Source organism: Syzygium oleosum, unplaced genomic scaffold (assembly GCF_021117445.2).
Source record: "Syzygium oleosum isolate NSW1041296 unplaced genomic scaffold, Sole_v2.1 Sole_v2.01, whole genome shotgun sequence".
NCBI classification, from domain to species: Eukaryota; Viridiplantae; Streptophyta; class Magnoliopsida; order Myrtales; family Myrtaceae; genus Syzygium; species Syzygium oleosum.
In genome coordinates, this window is record NW_026607485.1 from 37,365,791 (window position 1) to 37,380,857 (window position 15,067).

The 15,067-nt window shown below is 38.1% G+C and overlaps 1 protein-coding gene and 2 long non-coding RNA genes across 3 annotated transcripts in view; 1 reads left to right on the forward strand and 2 right to left on the reverse strand.

Annotated features, from left to right (window-relative positions):
- The window catches only part of LOC115683090 (uncharacterized), a 21,406-nt gene continuing 6,339 nt past the window's right edge, over window positions 1–15,067 (forward strand). The window contains exons 1-18 of the mRNA XM_030607515.2: window positions 1–631; window positions 2,119–2,180; window positions 4,260–4,397; window positions 4,543–4,818; window positions 5,533–5,619; window positions 6,384–6,485; window positions 6,562–6,627; window positions 9,326–9,433; window positions 9,510–9,571; window positions 11,541–11,585; window positions 12,635–12,708; window positions 12,846–12,913; window positions 13,706–13,774; window positions 13,864–13,961; window positions 14,044–14,125; window positions 14,242–14,320; window positions 14,410–14,497; window positions 14,581–14,734. Of these exons, the coding sequence (XP_030463375.1) occupies window positions 91–631; window positions 2,119–2,180; window positions 4,260–4,397; window positions 4,543–4,818; window positions 5,533–5,619; window positions 6,384–6,485; window positions 6,562–6,627; window positions 9,326–9,433; window positions 9,510–9,571; window positions 11,541–11,585; window positions 12,635–12,708; window positions 12,846–12,913; window positions 13,706–13,774; window positions 13,864–13,961; window positions 14,044–14,125; window positions 14,242–14,320; window positions 14,410–14,497; window positions 14,581–14,734 (2,199 nt within the window). The 5' untranslated portion in view covers window positions 1–90. The remainder of the gene's footprint in view (window positions 632–2,118; window positions 2,181–4,259; window positions 4,398–4,542; window positions 4,819–5,532; window positions 5,620–6,383; window positions 6,486–6,561; window positions 6,628–9,325; window positions 9,434–9,509; window positions 9,572–11,540; window positions 11,586–12,634; window positions 12,709–12,845; window positions 12,914–13,705; window positions 13,775–13,863; window positions 13,962–14,043; window positions 14,126–14,241; window positions 14,321–14,409; window positions 14,498–14,580; window positions 14,735–15,067) is intronic.
- Window positions 2,386–4,263, reverse strand: LOC130140830 (uncharacterized). The gene is made up of 2 exons (XR_008818843.1): window positions 3,274–4,263; window positions 2,386–3,175 (listed from the first exon to the last, which is right to left on the reverse strand). It is a non-coding gene; the product is annotated as an uncharacterized LOC130140830 (long non-coding RNA).
- The window catches only part of LOC130140829 (uncharacterized), a 21,243-nt gene continuing 15,756 nt past the window's right edge, over window positions 9,581–15,067 (reverse strand). The window contains exons 2-3 of the long non-coding RNA XR_008818838.1: window positions 14,275–14,334; window positions 9,581–10,367 (exon numbers count right to left, since the gene is read on the reverse strand). This is a non-coding gene — a long non-coding RNA (uncharacterized LOC130140829). The remainder of the gene's footprint in view (window positions 10,368–14,274; window positions 14,335–15,067) is intronic.

The window sequence follows — 15,067 nt, forward strand, 5'->3', positions numbered from 1 at the left end:
TTCCTCACTCAGCCCCCCAGCGCGCGCTCTCTCTCTTCTCCCTCCGTGTCGCGTCGAGCACCGCCGCATACCGCCGCCGTGGAACCGCCGATGGACGCGGACATGGACATGCCTCTCCCGGACGAGCTCGAGTGGCTCGAAGCTCACTCTCGCCTCCACGAAGATGACCCGCTGGACCTCCACCCGCCCGATCCCTACCCTTACCCTCCCGAAGGCGACGAGGAAGACGAAGGAGAAGTGCTCAATTTCCGGCGCAATCGAACCTCCTCGCCGCCTCCTAGATCTCCGCAATCCGTCGACGAGCAGCTCGAAAACCGCAAACGCCCTTCCCGAGAGGAAGCCGCTGGTCCGATCGAGAAGAAGCGGAGCAAAGTTGCTGCTGACGACCACGAGGACAGCGAAGAGGAGGATTGGCTGCGTTACTCGCCTCCGCCGGAGACTCATCGGGCAGAGCTTCGGGAGGAAGAGATTCTGGAGCCGGAGGAGGTTGCCATTTCGCGGTACGCGTCTCAGATCGACGGCGAGTGTGTCCCGGTGACGGCACCCGGAGGGGACAGGGTTTATGCGAAGATCTGTAGGTTCGACATCGATTCATGGCCTAAGAGATTGGATTTGAGGGCTCGATCTGATGGTAATTTCCTTTTGCCCTCTTGCCTTACCTGTTTGTAATCATTTTTAGTGTTATTGTGGTTTTTGGGTGGGTCAGGAACACTATGTAGGAGGAAGAGCTTATGTTAGTATCCAATTTCAAGCTAGTCAAGGCAATCGATTTTTGTGTTAAGAGATTACACGAACAAGTTGGTAATAGAAAAACAGGAGGTATAATGCTAGATACAATCAAGAAACATAAAGTGATTCAATAAATAGATTGAAGTGAGGTTGAGATTGTGAGGGATGTAGCTCGCCTTAATCTGTCTTGGTTTTGGAATTAAGGTAATTTAGTTATTTGGAAAAGAAGAAATCAGTGGTGGCAAAATATGCAACATTACCAGAAATGTAAGAGCCTCCATGTGTGTATTGATTCATGGATTTTGGCTCCGTTTGTTTCACGGAAAATGAATGATTTGGAAAATATTTTCCTAAAAAATGATAGCTTGTATCGCTTAATCAATGAAAAATGTTTCACATTATGTATAAACATTTTCAGGTACGATGATAATATTTTTGTTAATTTATTTTTGAAAGCGATACACAAGATTATTTAAAGGATAATGCTTTTCAAATTATTCATTTTCCACGAAACAACCTCACCCTTTGTGTAAGATTAAACTGATGATGCCAATGAGTATGCTTTGGGGGAACTACATGCTCACTATGCACTTTAACATAACTATATGTCCACCCCTGGACTTCATAAACCTACACTTTACCCTTGGCTGTACTCACTCGTGGGCCATGTCAATCTAAAGGACTGACTTGCAAATATTATGTGATGTGGAGTTGGGTACTCAGTGTAACTAAACATAAGATAGGGACAATCCTCAGTGGAGAATGTCTATAGACAGTGGTGCCTCATAACCAACTCAGGTATTGATCAGGTCTATTTTTGGCTGGTGGTTCCATGAATCATGTTGGATTTGTTTTGGATGGTTAATTTGATCATAGACAGAAGCTCCAGTTCAGTATGCTGGCTTGTGCCAGAAATGGGCTTGGAGGATGGTTGATCTGATTACTTGGAGTTGAAGTCTCTGCGATGTCGTTCTCTCATGTGAAGGCATGGGAGCTGATAAGTTGCGAGATGACTGATCATGTCTGTCTAATAGGGTTGCAATGATGTAACAACAACGAATGGAAAATTTAATTCGATTAAGTTTGGACCCAAGAATCTTGTCTCCACTCCTCTCAAGATTACTGTCAGGCTTAAGAATTGGGATTGAGAAAAATCCCAAGGCTGTTAAGCATCATTGTGGATTAGTTTTTATAACACTCATAATATGTGCTCTAACAGGCAAATTTTTGTCTATATGATGAAAGCTTTTATGTTCAGCTTGAGGCATGTTGTGTACTAGGAAATCTTAATTATAGAGGGCCTATGGTTATAAATTCCACAATCTTTTTCTTTCTATATGAGTTATCAAAGTTTATTTTTGATGATGTTAGCACCGAATCATGTTGCAGGCCTAATCACTGAATCTGTCAATGTTCTGCTACAAAGATGCGAAAAGGAGGCATTCACCAAGGTATCCATGTCACACATAAACTTACGCAAGTAGAAGTGTTGGGGCAAGGTTAAGAATTTGAAAAATGCTATCCAGGTTTGCTGGTAGTGCAAGTGCTTAAATGCAGCTTAACAGAAAGCATGCCATCTCGCAAATATGAACTTCTGAAAAACGTGGAAAATTGCAATAGTTAACCAGAAAGAGAAGAGAAAATCAACACCAGGAGTTAAATGGTTTGGCTAGTAATTACACTTTGAACAACGGAGATTACAAGCTTAAATCTATGGCTCTCAATTCCAGCCCTTGATTACGCAAAGCCTCTCCTTAAAATTCACACAATCTCTCAGTGCTTTGACCAAAAAGTCAGATAAAGAACCCTAAAATACTCTTTGATGGTTTATATGTGAATACAACAATTAACTTGGAAAAGGCTTAAAAGCATGGAATAGGGACAGTTTGCGTAGCCACTGGGTGCTCGGTTGGGCATGTAAAGGTGCCTATCAAATTCAAAGAATGGACTATTTTTTCAGGGCTAGTGGCCGAGGGCTTGGCCAGTCCATAAAAATGGTTGGCCGTTCCAGGCCTCTGGCCAGTAGTCTGGGCCTTGTGGCCCATTCACCTGACCCCAATTCCCCCGTTACACAAACATCTATTTTCGACCTCTGGTTGTTTTTGGGCTTTTTGATCCAGGTTGCTTCTTGACCAAAACGGCTCTAGACTGAGACATAAAGCAATAAGAATAATAAAGAAAAACATGCTATTTAAAACTCTTTGTGCTTCGATTCTCAGCCCGCTAATATGAAGAATTAATTTTTCAAGATTGTTGCATGTAGGATTGGTAAATTTCATATATGGTCACTCAAAAATTGGAGCAGTTAGATCATAAAATTTTTCAAATTAACCAACGCGGTATGCTCTCATATCTTGCAACTGATGCATTATCGACATTGTGCAACTTTCTTTCAATGAAAATGCTTTGTGACCACGGGGTGCTGATGTGGTTTGTAATCCAGCCCCTACCAAAAAGTTCCAAAAATGTTCTAAAAAATCAAAAGAGATTGAACAAAGTAGAACAGAAGAAAGAAGGGGAAGAGGGCTGGCAAAGGTCCCTCACCTCCAGAGGAAGGTTGCTGACCTCTAGAAGCAATGTCAGAACTTCTGTAGGAAATTGGTCTAAAACCTGTCAGAGTGCATCTAACAACAAACAAGCAAAATTTTAGTACATTGGTGATTGAAATCAAGCTTAATGACTTGTTTGTGAAATATATTAAAGTTCAATGATGCCATATGAAATTTACCCTGTATTATCAGATTTTTCGACCTTTATTGCCCTAGTTGGTCAATTGTGTGAACAATATTGGTCTCACAGAACCATCCTGTTTTATGTGAGATTTATTGTATGGGGGTTGTAGATTTATGTTCTGTAATGTTATAGACTGACCTGAACACCTCAGCACGCATAAATCCCAAAGATTTTGTTCATGTGATGGATTCTTTTAGAAAGTTAAAAGGGAGATATCTCTTATTGCACGAAGTAACTTTATGTTGGGAACAGTTTAGTATTTGGTGCAAGATGAACTGCAAGGTGAGGTGATAAACTTCAGTTGAAGTTGGTGCAGCTGACTAAAAACCTCACTAAAAGGTGAAACCCAGACAAAAAACGTCATCTTCAGTCTGTCTACTTGTCTATCCGATTCCTTGAAGAACCTATTTAACGGATCATGCGGAGTAGATTGATACAATTGTTAAGGTCCTACTAGGCTGTTTTGGGTAGCCATGCTATTCTAAAGTGAATTCAGTTCAGTATTTCAATGTAATCAGCTCAGTAATAACTGCATCACATCAAATATCGAAATATCTTTTATCCTGATGTATTTTATTTGTTATATCTCGCAACAGTTTGCATCTGGTATTTTTCTTTGCGAGATGTATCAGCTTCATTTCCTGTCTAAGATATTATGGACCTTAGTTAATATAATTATTAATATAAAAGGGTGTTACATTCATTACCAAATGTTGGTCATGGATATTAGGTTTTTGTTTGGTAAAACAAGCCTTCTGCATGCAAGCTTTCTCATTGCAATGATCATGTTTTTGAAGGCTCTATGTGTGAGTTTGGAGGAAATGAAAGATCAAGTGCTTCCAGGAACACCAATAATACCGGAGAAACTTTGGGTGGATAAATATGCCCCAAATTCTTTTAGCGAGCTTCTTAGTGATGAACAGACAAATCGTGAGGCAAGACTTTATTCCGAGTATTACATCTTTTTTCGAAAGCTCCTGTTTTCTGTCTTGGCTAAGCCTTACCAATGCTTCTGTTTATTGAACGTTTCAATAGTTTCCCAACGCTGATGTCTTAACAAGTGTTTTGTTGCATTTTCAGGTACTTTTATGGCTAAAACAGTGGGATTCATGTGTTTTTGGGTCTGAAATTAGGAGCACTACAGATGAGGTTCTGTTGGCACTTAGACGTCATTTTGCTCATAGTCAGCATAGAAAATATAGTAGTCTAAATACACTCAAGAGTAGTAGATGGCAAAGTTGGACTAATGAGAGCTTTAAAGATCCTCATAAATCAGGCCACACAGATGCCGATCTGAAAGGAACTCTGGATACATGCAGCAAAAGCTCAAGGCTTACTGGCCCACCGGAGCAGAAGGTCAGCACTTTTTGAAAGAATCTGTTAAGTGTACTAAAGTAAGGGTTGTTGATGAAGTGCTGACTCAATGTGTTGTGTAGTTTTCAGTACGTATGGACAAGCATCTCACAACTGATATCTGGATCCCATATATTGCCTAATAGACGGGCATGCATGTAAAGATCTATTTAGCAATGTTGTTCATCCAGTTCACATTGTATTAATAGCTAGAATTGGGTGGCTCTGAAGCAATATGCTGTTGGATGGATGTAAATCTCAAAAACCTAATTATTATCTGGATTCTATTGACAAATCCCTGGGAGAAAGTACTGCTATAATGGAAGAGAATCTGGAGTAATTGTAACATTATTGCATTACTTGCAGCAATCTCTTCGTTCTATGTGTTTCATTTGCATTATTGAATCTTCTGCTTCTTCTTGTTGTTGTTTTTTTTAAGGGAGGGGGGGGGGTGGATGTGAGTTGGAAGGGGCTAAAATTATTGTTCATCGATGCTCAAAAGCAAGATGTTCATGCCCTGCTACAGAACCAACTGTACAGATCTTGTTCTTTTCGACATATGTTTAACATAAACAGTTAGATTATTGTTTGCTTCTAACTTTTAACATTGTCTCTCTATTCTTCAGAAGGTTGCAAATGTTTTACTATCTCCATGCGCATCTTATAGATTGGTCTGTATGTTGTCAATACTTTGGACGTTTGTTTCCAATTGTGCAGGTCCTTCTACTCTGTGGTCCTCCAGGACTTGGAAAAACTACACTTGCTCATGTAGCTGCCAAACATTGTGGGTATCGAGTAGTGGAGGTATTACCTGATTCTCTTTGGCAAGATTTAATATTCATTTATAGATATACTAGCCTTTTAATTACTGTGTGAGTTTCGGGTGACTTTAAAATTGCAAATGAGTGCATCAGAAAGTGCCTCATGACAGATATTTCCTTGCAAGACAAAGCAGATATACATTTCCGCTTGGTTTTGGCTGATTTTTGATTATGATAGGTTTGATACTTTGCTTTGTGTTATTATTAGACCTTCCTTAGGTGTTCTCATTTATGTGCTGGTTTTCCTAATAACATCAAAAACTGAAAAGGCATCAATGAGTTGTAAATGTTGATGATGACGGATTGGGAAACAACCTTTGAGGAACTATAAAAGACATGCTTAACCGGTATCTGAGTCCTACCGATCAGATTGCCCTACATTATAACAATTACAGAATGAATCGTCTACTAAACTGAGACAGGGACTCTATACCAGACTTTCAGGGAGGTTGGTTGCTTAACTGAAAAAAAGAGAGAAAAAATAGGAGTGCATTTTATATCAAATTCTTTGTCATATCCCTTCTCTGTATGACAAAAGGTCATAAGTCTGATTGTGTGGTTATTTTAGACTCTAGCCTTGAGCTTCTGTGTTTGTCCTGGTAATAGATTACTTTCCACTCTCACCCCATCCCCTCAATCATGTTTGGGGTCATTCTCATGTGCATCTTTTCTCATTTAGGCCTCATCATGTGTTTTTTCTCTTGCTATTTGTGTTCCAGCTATAATTTTGAAAGACTGTCTGTGTAGATCAATGCTAGTGATGATCGGTCATCGGCAACAGTTGAAGCCAAAATCCTTGATGTGGTTCAGATGGACTCTGTCATGGCTGACTCAAAGCCCAAGTGTTTGGTCCGTGTTCTTTAAAAATGTCTTGCTTGGGATTTTTGTACTATTGGAGATGATGAATGTGATGTTGATTGTGCAGATAATTGATGAAATTGATGGTGCTCTTGGGGATGGGAAGGGGGCGGTGGAGGCTATACTAAAGTTGGTAAGGCATTTCCGGAATATCTTAATATGACATTAGAGTTCATTGCTGATTATGATTATATTTACCAAGGCCATTTTAAAATTTAAACATTACATCATATATTTTATTCATGAGTTAACAATAAAGCAGTGAGTATGTGATAGTCAAAGGGTATGCTATTTTTTGGGTCGAAATTAAGGTAATAATCAATAAACTATCTTGCTACCATAGCTATGATGAGATTATTCTTCCTTCTGTAATGAAGGGTTGTGACACTAAATAGAACTAATTGGTGTGTCTCAGGATTTTACTTTTTTCTTAACCTACACTCGTCATTTTACTTTAAAAATTCTACTATTTCTCTTTAATTTAACTTGTGTTTTGAATAGAAAAGAAATCCAATTCAAATGCACACCAATTATGAAATTCTTTGCATCTCTCATTTCTCTTGTTAAGATAACAAAAAAGGCAAGGAAGAATTACAATAACACAGAAGTCAAACTAACCGACATGAGCTCAATGTTCCATTCAAGCCTTGAATTCCAGTGGATGAGACGACTATTTATCTTAGAAAGTGCAGAACTTTTTATGTGATGCTATGGCATAGATGTGCGGCTAATTATCATAAAAAAATGTTTATCCCAAGTCAACCACAACACAAAACAATCCAAGATATTGTCTTACATCCATGGGCGACATTGAAGCGGATAAACTCAAGATAAGTTATCCCAATTTCTCCAGACAGATTTCCATAATTAGGTGCCTCGCGCCTTCAACTCCCTTGGTATGCCAACCTTACTCCCCTTAGCTGTATCTAGAGAAAAGAAAAAAAAAAAAAACAGTTCTTTCCCAAAAAGGGCTTTGATCAAACGGTGTTAATTTTCTTACTTCCAAACCTTATTCATCAAAACATTTGCATATATGACCCTAATGGAAAGCAAACGTTATGAGTCTTTGTAATCCAATACCTCCCCAAGAAGAACTGATTCTGGAGTTTCCCATTAGAGAGAGATGACATGATTGTATGAAAGAGTTGGAATTTTGCTAATCCGTAACTGATAGGTTTTGGGTCTCATTTTTTGGTTCTAGTTCCAAGAACAAGCATATCTGGGAGCCTGTTTTTGTTAAGTGATTGTCTGGTTGGAAAAGTTTTTCCCTCTCCAAAGCAGGGAGATTTGGTCTTATTGAAAGCACTATTCCCGATCTTCCTATTTATTTCATTCTCTATTTCCCATCCCTTGCTTGGTGGCTAAAAGGTTGGATGCCATTCAAAATGAATCTTCGTTGGGTGATATTGAGGAGGCTCACAAGTTCGATTAGGTGAATCGGAAAGCAGTCAAACGACCTTTTTGAAATGGCAGTTTAGCCATTAAGTCCCTCTTGTTAATCAACAAGGCTTTTCTCCGAAAATGGCTTTGGTGGTTCAGTGTTGCAAATGAACATCTTTGGAGAAAAGTAGTAGCTGCAAAATTTGGCCTTGAAAAGGCAGGTTGGATCACTGAGGATAGGGGAGCTTCACACGGATCAATGTACAAAGGAAGACAGAGAAGGTTGAAGCGAGTTTCTTCTTATGGAAATAGGACACAGTTTTGTTCTGACGTTGGGTGTGGGGACACAACTTTGAAAGATTGGTTTTTTGATATCTTTGATATCACCAGGAACAAGAAGGCTTTGGTAGTGGATTCTTATTGTTTAAATGATGCCATGGTCATTATTGATTTCTTGAGGCAAGCCCAAGACTGGGTGTTCGAAGTTTGTGCTTTTTTTTTTTTATATGTTTTGTGTAATTAGAAGATTTCTACTGCTTCTGAGGATGCTTTGGTGGAGAATGGTGAAAGAGACGGAATCTTTTCTATAAAATCTTACTACAAGCTGCTAGATAGGGAGGGTTTTCATGGTAGATTGGATTTTCCTTGAAAAGCAATTTGGAAAGTGAAAATCCCAACAAGAGTTTCTTTTTTTTTTGCTTGGGAAGATAACCTTCAACAAATAGGCAAAGTATAGGTTAATTGGTGTTTCATCTGCAAAAAGGAGGCAGAGACCGTTCGGCATCTCCTCCTTCATTGTTCTTGGATGAGAAGGGTTGCGACAGCTGCCTCTGCTTGCATTGGGTTATCTTGGGATATTGGAGGTTCTATTGAGCAAAAACTTTGGGCTTGGCAGGGCATTCAATTACAGCACAACAAGAAAAGACGTGCTACCTCAACTCCTCTTTCTATGTTTTGGTTGATTGGGGAGGAGCAGAAGAAGAGAGCTTTTGACTTCAAGGAATCTCCCATCTCTATTTTGGCTTAATATTTCACACTTCTGGTATAGTGGAAACTTGCTTAGGATGTAAATGCCTTGGTTAGTATAGTTGATGATTCATCTTGTTATTGAACTCCTTTTTGGTTTTGAGAGCGGCTTTATATATGGCTTTAGTGATTTGAACTTTGGTAAGAGCATGTATGCAATCCTAATATCAGAAGTAACTTACAAACTGAGGATTTTATTCCCAAAATCAAGTCCACATGATTAAAAGCTTGAGGATTTATGATTCCTCTTATATGTGTGATTCCTTTTCTTATGTCTTAATTAAAGAGAGTATAGGGCTCCCTATGTTTAATTAGATTCTCGTGGTAACTCTTCTTTATTTTGTTCTAAACTAGGTTTTTATCAGATCAAGTATTTTATTTTGCCTGAACTTATAATTTCCTCATTCATTGCATAACATATTAAGGTCTCTGCTGGAAGGAAATTTGAGGAAGGAAAGCAAAATGCTGCAATAGAAGAACAATCTAGAAAGATCTCAAAGAAGAGGCAGAAGACTCCGTCACTATTGAGACCTGTTAGTTCAGTGCTCAGACATATTTCTTGTAAATTACTTTTATTAAATTTCATAGTGAATGATCCGCATATTACAGGTAATATGCATATGTAATGACCTTTATGCTCCTGCCTTGAGACAATTACGTCAGATTGCAAAGTAAGTCTCTTCTGCTTTTTATTAAATTGTTTTCCACGTATTTTAGATGACATTGTAGTGGCTTGCATTCTCTAGGAACCACATTAGTCCAGTGCGTTTACTTATAAAAGAAAAGAAAATAATTATCATTGGTTTCCATTTCTCAAAGTTTGAACTTAGTAGCTTGCATTAGTAGCCGTAAATATTATGAACACTATCATTATGTGGGCCCAAATTTTCCTTTGAATGTCAAATGAACATGTGATGCAATGCAAGTTCAATGATGTAGTATGTTATATACTTGACGAGGAACTTTTGTCATGATTTCAACCTATTTTATCTCACGTTTTGTGATGCTAAAGTTTGTGAAGAAGAAAATGGTCATCGGCATTCTTTATTGTGATTAGGTTTGAATTAGCTTCCACCTTGGTATCCTTAAAGTGGTCCACCTTGTGTTTATGTCCATCTTATAGATCAAAGACATTTAGCTTCTGAACTCTTTGTTACATTGAGCATATACAGCCTTACTGCCGACCTATACAGAATGCCGAACTTGGCAACACTTTTGCCATTGCATCCATCATGCTTTTATGTCAATTGTAACATCTCCATCAATACATTATCATTTGCCAAAATGAAGCAAAGGTATCTAATTTGCTTTTTGATGCTATTTCTTGATCCTCGGTTTGTGCTGGAGCTTTGTTGCTACCCTCTTCCTCCCGGATTTACAGTCCAGTTTCCTCTTCATGCTGTATAGATGAAACTTTCATCTTCCAGTACGTCCCATGCTTTGAGCTTTGGAGTTACTCCCTCAATTCTATCAAAACCATGTCGTTTGCAGAAAACATAAACTAAGGGACACCAATTCAAGAGTGCTCACTTAGTTCATTTGTTTTTCCTCTTGTAATTTTTAGTTTTTGCTTTTTTTATCTTTTCCTCCAAAAGCATGCCTTGGTTCTATAGGTGAACTGCCCCCCCCCTTGAAATCGAAAACAAAGATGCCCATTTTGCACTATCCCCTAGACTTGACTGAGTTCAACAAAGACAGTAAAACTTCAAACTGCTTTCAAAGCAGCAGCAGATATTCACATGTAGACTTAGCTGCAGTTCACTTGACAACTGACAATGGTATCTCATGCAAACTCCTACTAGATGCCATGAACTGTTGAGGAATATTATGTCTGTGGTGTTAGTAGCTACAGAGGCATATCTCGTAGATAATCACGTAGTGTATATTATTAACAAAGAATGGGTGCTCTTAGACTCCCTAACCATTGAGTCTCATTTTTTGTCTTGTTGTTTTATGTTTCACATGAACAAATTGTCCTTCCTGTCCATCTTGTATTTGGCTACCAACCTATCTCCAGGTATATGTTCACCATCTACTGGGGGCCTCTGTAGCTTATGTGATATGGTCAAATTGCATCCTTTCATATCAAAGCTAAGCCTAAACCCGCTTATAAGAGGAGGACTTTTCCCCTTGTCTTATTAGAATGTAATTACATCAATAGAAAGACTAAGCTAATCCTTGTGATAATGAGATTGGTTAATTCTGATCTAAAAGATGGGTGATTCTTCTTTGAGGTAATGTTGATTGACTTAGCAAGTGAGTTTCTGGCTGGTAGGCAACTGGGCATTCTGCCTTAGCATATGATAGTTTGCTAAACACAGAATCAACAGCCAGTAGATCGATATCCACATTATCCTTCAGAAGGAGATTTTTGTTTATGAGAAGCTGCATGAGGATAACACGGTTTAAGCATGCTTCCTTGACTTGTCAATAAAAATTTTAGTGTCTTGTGTGAGTTATAAGCAATCTATTTTATGGTTTCAACGTGTGTTTCTTTGGAAGTGTATCTCTTCAGGCTTTTGCATGATTGGTGTTGGATCATACATACTGCTTTTACTAAAATCAATATCATTTATTTTGTCTTGCTCAGAGTTTTGAAGTACTTGAACTTGAGTAAGTATTTGCTTCTTTGTGACACAGGGTTCATACATTTGTCCAACCGTCCATTAGCCGAATAGTGAGCAGGTGATGAATGGTTACTCTGAAATCTATTTTATGTCTGGTCGTTGTAAGTTCTGCACATATGAGGGGGCATAAGTTTTATACTGGTTTTTTTCCTTTGTACTTCCTTAATAACCATATGGCAACTTGGATAGTGATGTCCCACATGTAACAGGTTGTTTGAAACTTTCAATAAGAAATTGTCTTCTTTTTACTCATTGGCAGCCATTTGGACTCAATCGATCATAGATTACGTCAAAGATGCTTTGTGGGTTATGGGTCAAGTACCTGCAACCACTTGCTTATAGATCGAAGTGGTTATAACTGTTTATACACTATGGAGAAAATAAACTTAAATGATTATTATAGTGCACTATATATATATGATCATTTTGTATGTGTCAGCAATACTGATTTTGAAGCTTTAATAACTTTCTAGTGCTAGGATGGAACACATCTGATGGGTCTCCAACCTTGTAATGCACCAAAAAGCATGCGTTCTGTCCGAGACATTTGTCACTAGTTGGAGATATGTTTGTGGTATCATATGAGAGAGAATTGGTAGCGATTGCCAGAGGATTAGACATTCAAGCTGTAACACATTAGAAAAACCAGCTAACAAAGTATATGTGATTCATTCATGGATATTCCCCCTCAATTTGGGACTCCTGGTAACTGTGCTTTGGATCTCAGTATCTGTTGTTCAAACAATCTATACATAATGGTTTTGAATAAATAATAAATATGATAATAAAATTTTCTAAGAAGACCATCTAGCAAATAAAGGTAGCAGGTAGTATGCTTGGTAGCAATTTTACCCAAAGGATATTACCTAATGAGGAAAACATCGACCATGAAATCTTTTCGAGTCTGATTCATTATTTGGTGCTTACTGAATGTAAAGCTTTTTTTGTACTGTTTAGTGATTCAAGCACTTATCTGACACTTCAGTTATATCTTAATTGAATCCATGGTTTTTGTGCCCCCTCAACTTATTCATGTTAAACTTTGGTACTATAATACTCTATATTTTATCAAAAAAATGTCAAGCTCTTGCTCTTATTTAATTACAGACTTAAGTATATTTGTAACAAGGAGGGAATGAAAACAAGCGCAAATTCACTTACTGCCCTTGCAGAGTACACTGGTGAGTTGATGGTCGAAATGTATCAGATGCTCCAGCAATGCATCATATGCATTTGTCAGGACAGTCTGATTGTCTGCTTGGTCTTTTCATGTGTAATTATTTCCTTCAAATGCTTGACTCCGTGTCTTTAATTTCAGAATGTGACATCCGATCTTGTTTAAATACTCTTCAGTTTCTCAACAAGAAGAAGGAGAGTCTCAATGTGGTAAGACTCTTATCTGCAAAAATTTCTTGTTTACTATACTAATGATTAGCTTTTAACTTATATAATTTAGCATTAGTCCCTTATATCTACAATGCTAGATAGAGGATGGCTTTCAAACCATTTTTCGTTGGGTTAATGTTCTTTGTAGTTTAATGTGCCAGAGCTCGGGTCGCGTACTATGCTTCTGGTAAATAGGAGAAGCATAACTCTAAATCTCATTTGTTTGATTAGCTCAATAAAAGCAGTGGGTAGATTGAGCAAATTGGCAACTTCTTTGAAGTTGGTTCCAATTGCTTTTTTTTATTTTGGTCGGAGGTTCCAATTGCTTTAAATTCTGCTAAAATTGAATTTTTTGGATCTACCAGTTGAAGTCAAGCTATTTTTATTAATGTAGCCAGACAAATCTGATTTTTCCATTGACATAGAGAATTGGTAGATTTTAACTACGTTAACACATGAATTGCTATGTAAAAGTCATGACTGTGAGAAGTAAGTATTGGATAACCAACGTGACCTTGTAGCTGTACATTGATGGATCCTTCCTGCTAATCTGTAGCGGGAAAGTGTCTGCAATCCCTTTACATGTGGGTTCTGGGGAAGTGAACTTCCCTTCTCTTGGAAGACCAAATAGCCATTCCCTACATACTTACAGGATGATCTAGTGAGAGTTGAGTAGATTTACTGGAAATTGCATGCTAAGAATTGTTGGTTTCTATTTTCTCCATATCATTGCCAGTGGCAATTGGCTATGTTGAGTTTCGCCAATACTCATATATCTTTGCTGTCTTTCAGGTGGACATAAGTTCTCAAGTGGTTGGTCGAAAGGACGTCTCAAGAAGTATCTTTGATATATGGAAAGAGGTCCAATGAAGTTGTTGATATCTGTAAAATTTATCTGATTATCTCTAGTTTCTCGCTTACAGCTAGTAATCGAGGACTCTCTCTTGCAGATTTTCCAGAAGAGAAAAATCAAAAGGGACAGAAAGTCTAGTATTGCCAGCAGTCTGTCCAGCGAATTCGACGCTTTGCACTCTCTGATTTCTAGTCGGTAGGTGGGGATTTCCAAGAATGGCACTTTCCAGTCCTTGTCTTCAGTGGATGACCTTATTGGATTTATATGGTTAATGCAGCGGTGACTATGATCTAGTCTTGGAAGGGATTCATGAAAATTTTTTGCAGCTTCATTATCATGATCCTGTAATGTGGAAAACTGTAAGGCCAACGACTTTCTGGTTACTGATGATTAGTGCAGATGACTATATTGAACTATGACATTATTGCATAAATTACTATGACCTGTGATCTGATTATATTGTGTTAACCAAAAGGTTGTGTGCCTCGATAGCATTGGTGTTTCTGACCTGATTCACCAATATATCCTTCGCTCGCAGCAGATGCATCTTCAAGGTAAGATGCATTACCTGTCAATGTCAACTTTTCCATGTTGAATGTGTCTGATATTCGAGAAGCTCATTTAAATGTGTTTTTTTATCAAGTTTATCAGCCTTCTATTGCAATAGCTGTACATCGCCATGTAGCTCAAGTTCAGAAAGCAAATATTGAGTGGCCAAAGTCTTACCAAAGGTGCATGACATTAAAGTTGATGCAAAATGCTTGTACTTTGTTATTTCTTGACCTGTCTTATTCTCTTCATGTATGAACTTCAGATGTCGAACAATGTTAATCGAGAGGGCAGACGCTTTACGGGACTGGTGTCATAGGATTCCTCCTCATCTATCGAGGCATTTATCAATTAAGTCCGTTATTGAAGACTCAGTTTCTCCGTTGTTGCATATCCTCTCTCCACCAAATTTGAGGCCGGTAATTTGCTTCTACTCAATTTATACAATTGCCTTTTTGATATGCTCTTTTTTTTATGTGAAAAAAATGTTATTTATAAAATTGCTTCGCAAAGTGATGTGCCAAGGTTTTGTTGAGTGTTTGAATATGTTCCACTTGTTAAATACTCATTTCCAATTTGCCAATCTACTTGGCAAAGTGATTTCTCAGAGTTTGTCTATTGTAAATTTGTGAAACATGGAGGAACAGTAGTATTCCACTCTACCAACTTTTCTTATCATTTGATATTCAATTGTCTATGAGGATGACCTTGGTGATAATATGAAAGCAAACTTTTTTCTTAATCGGAACTCT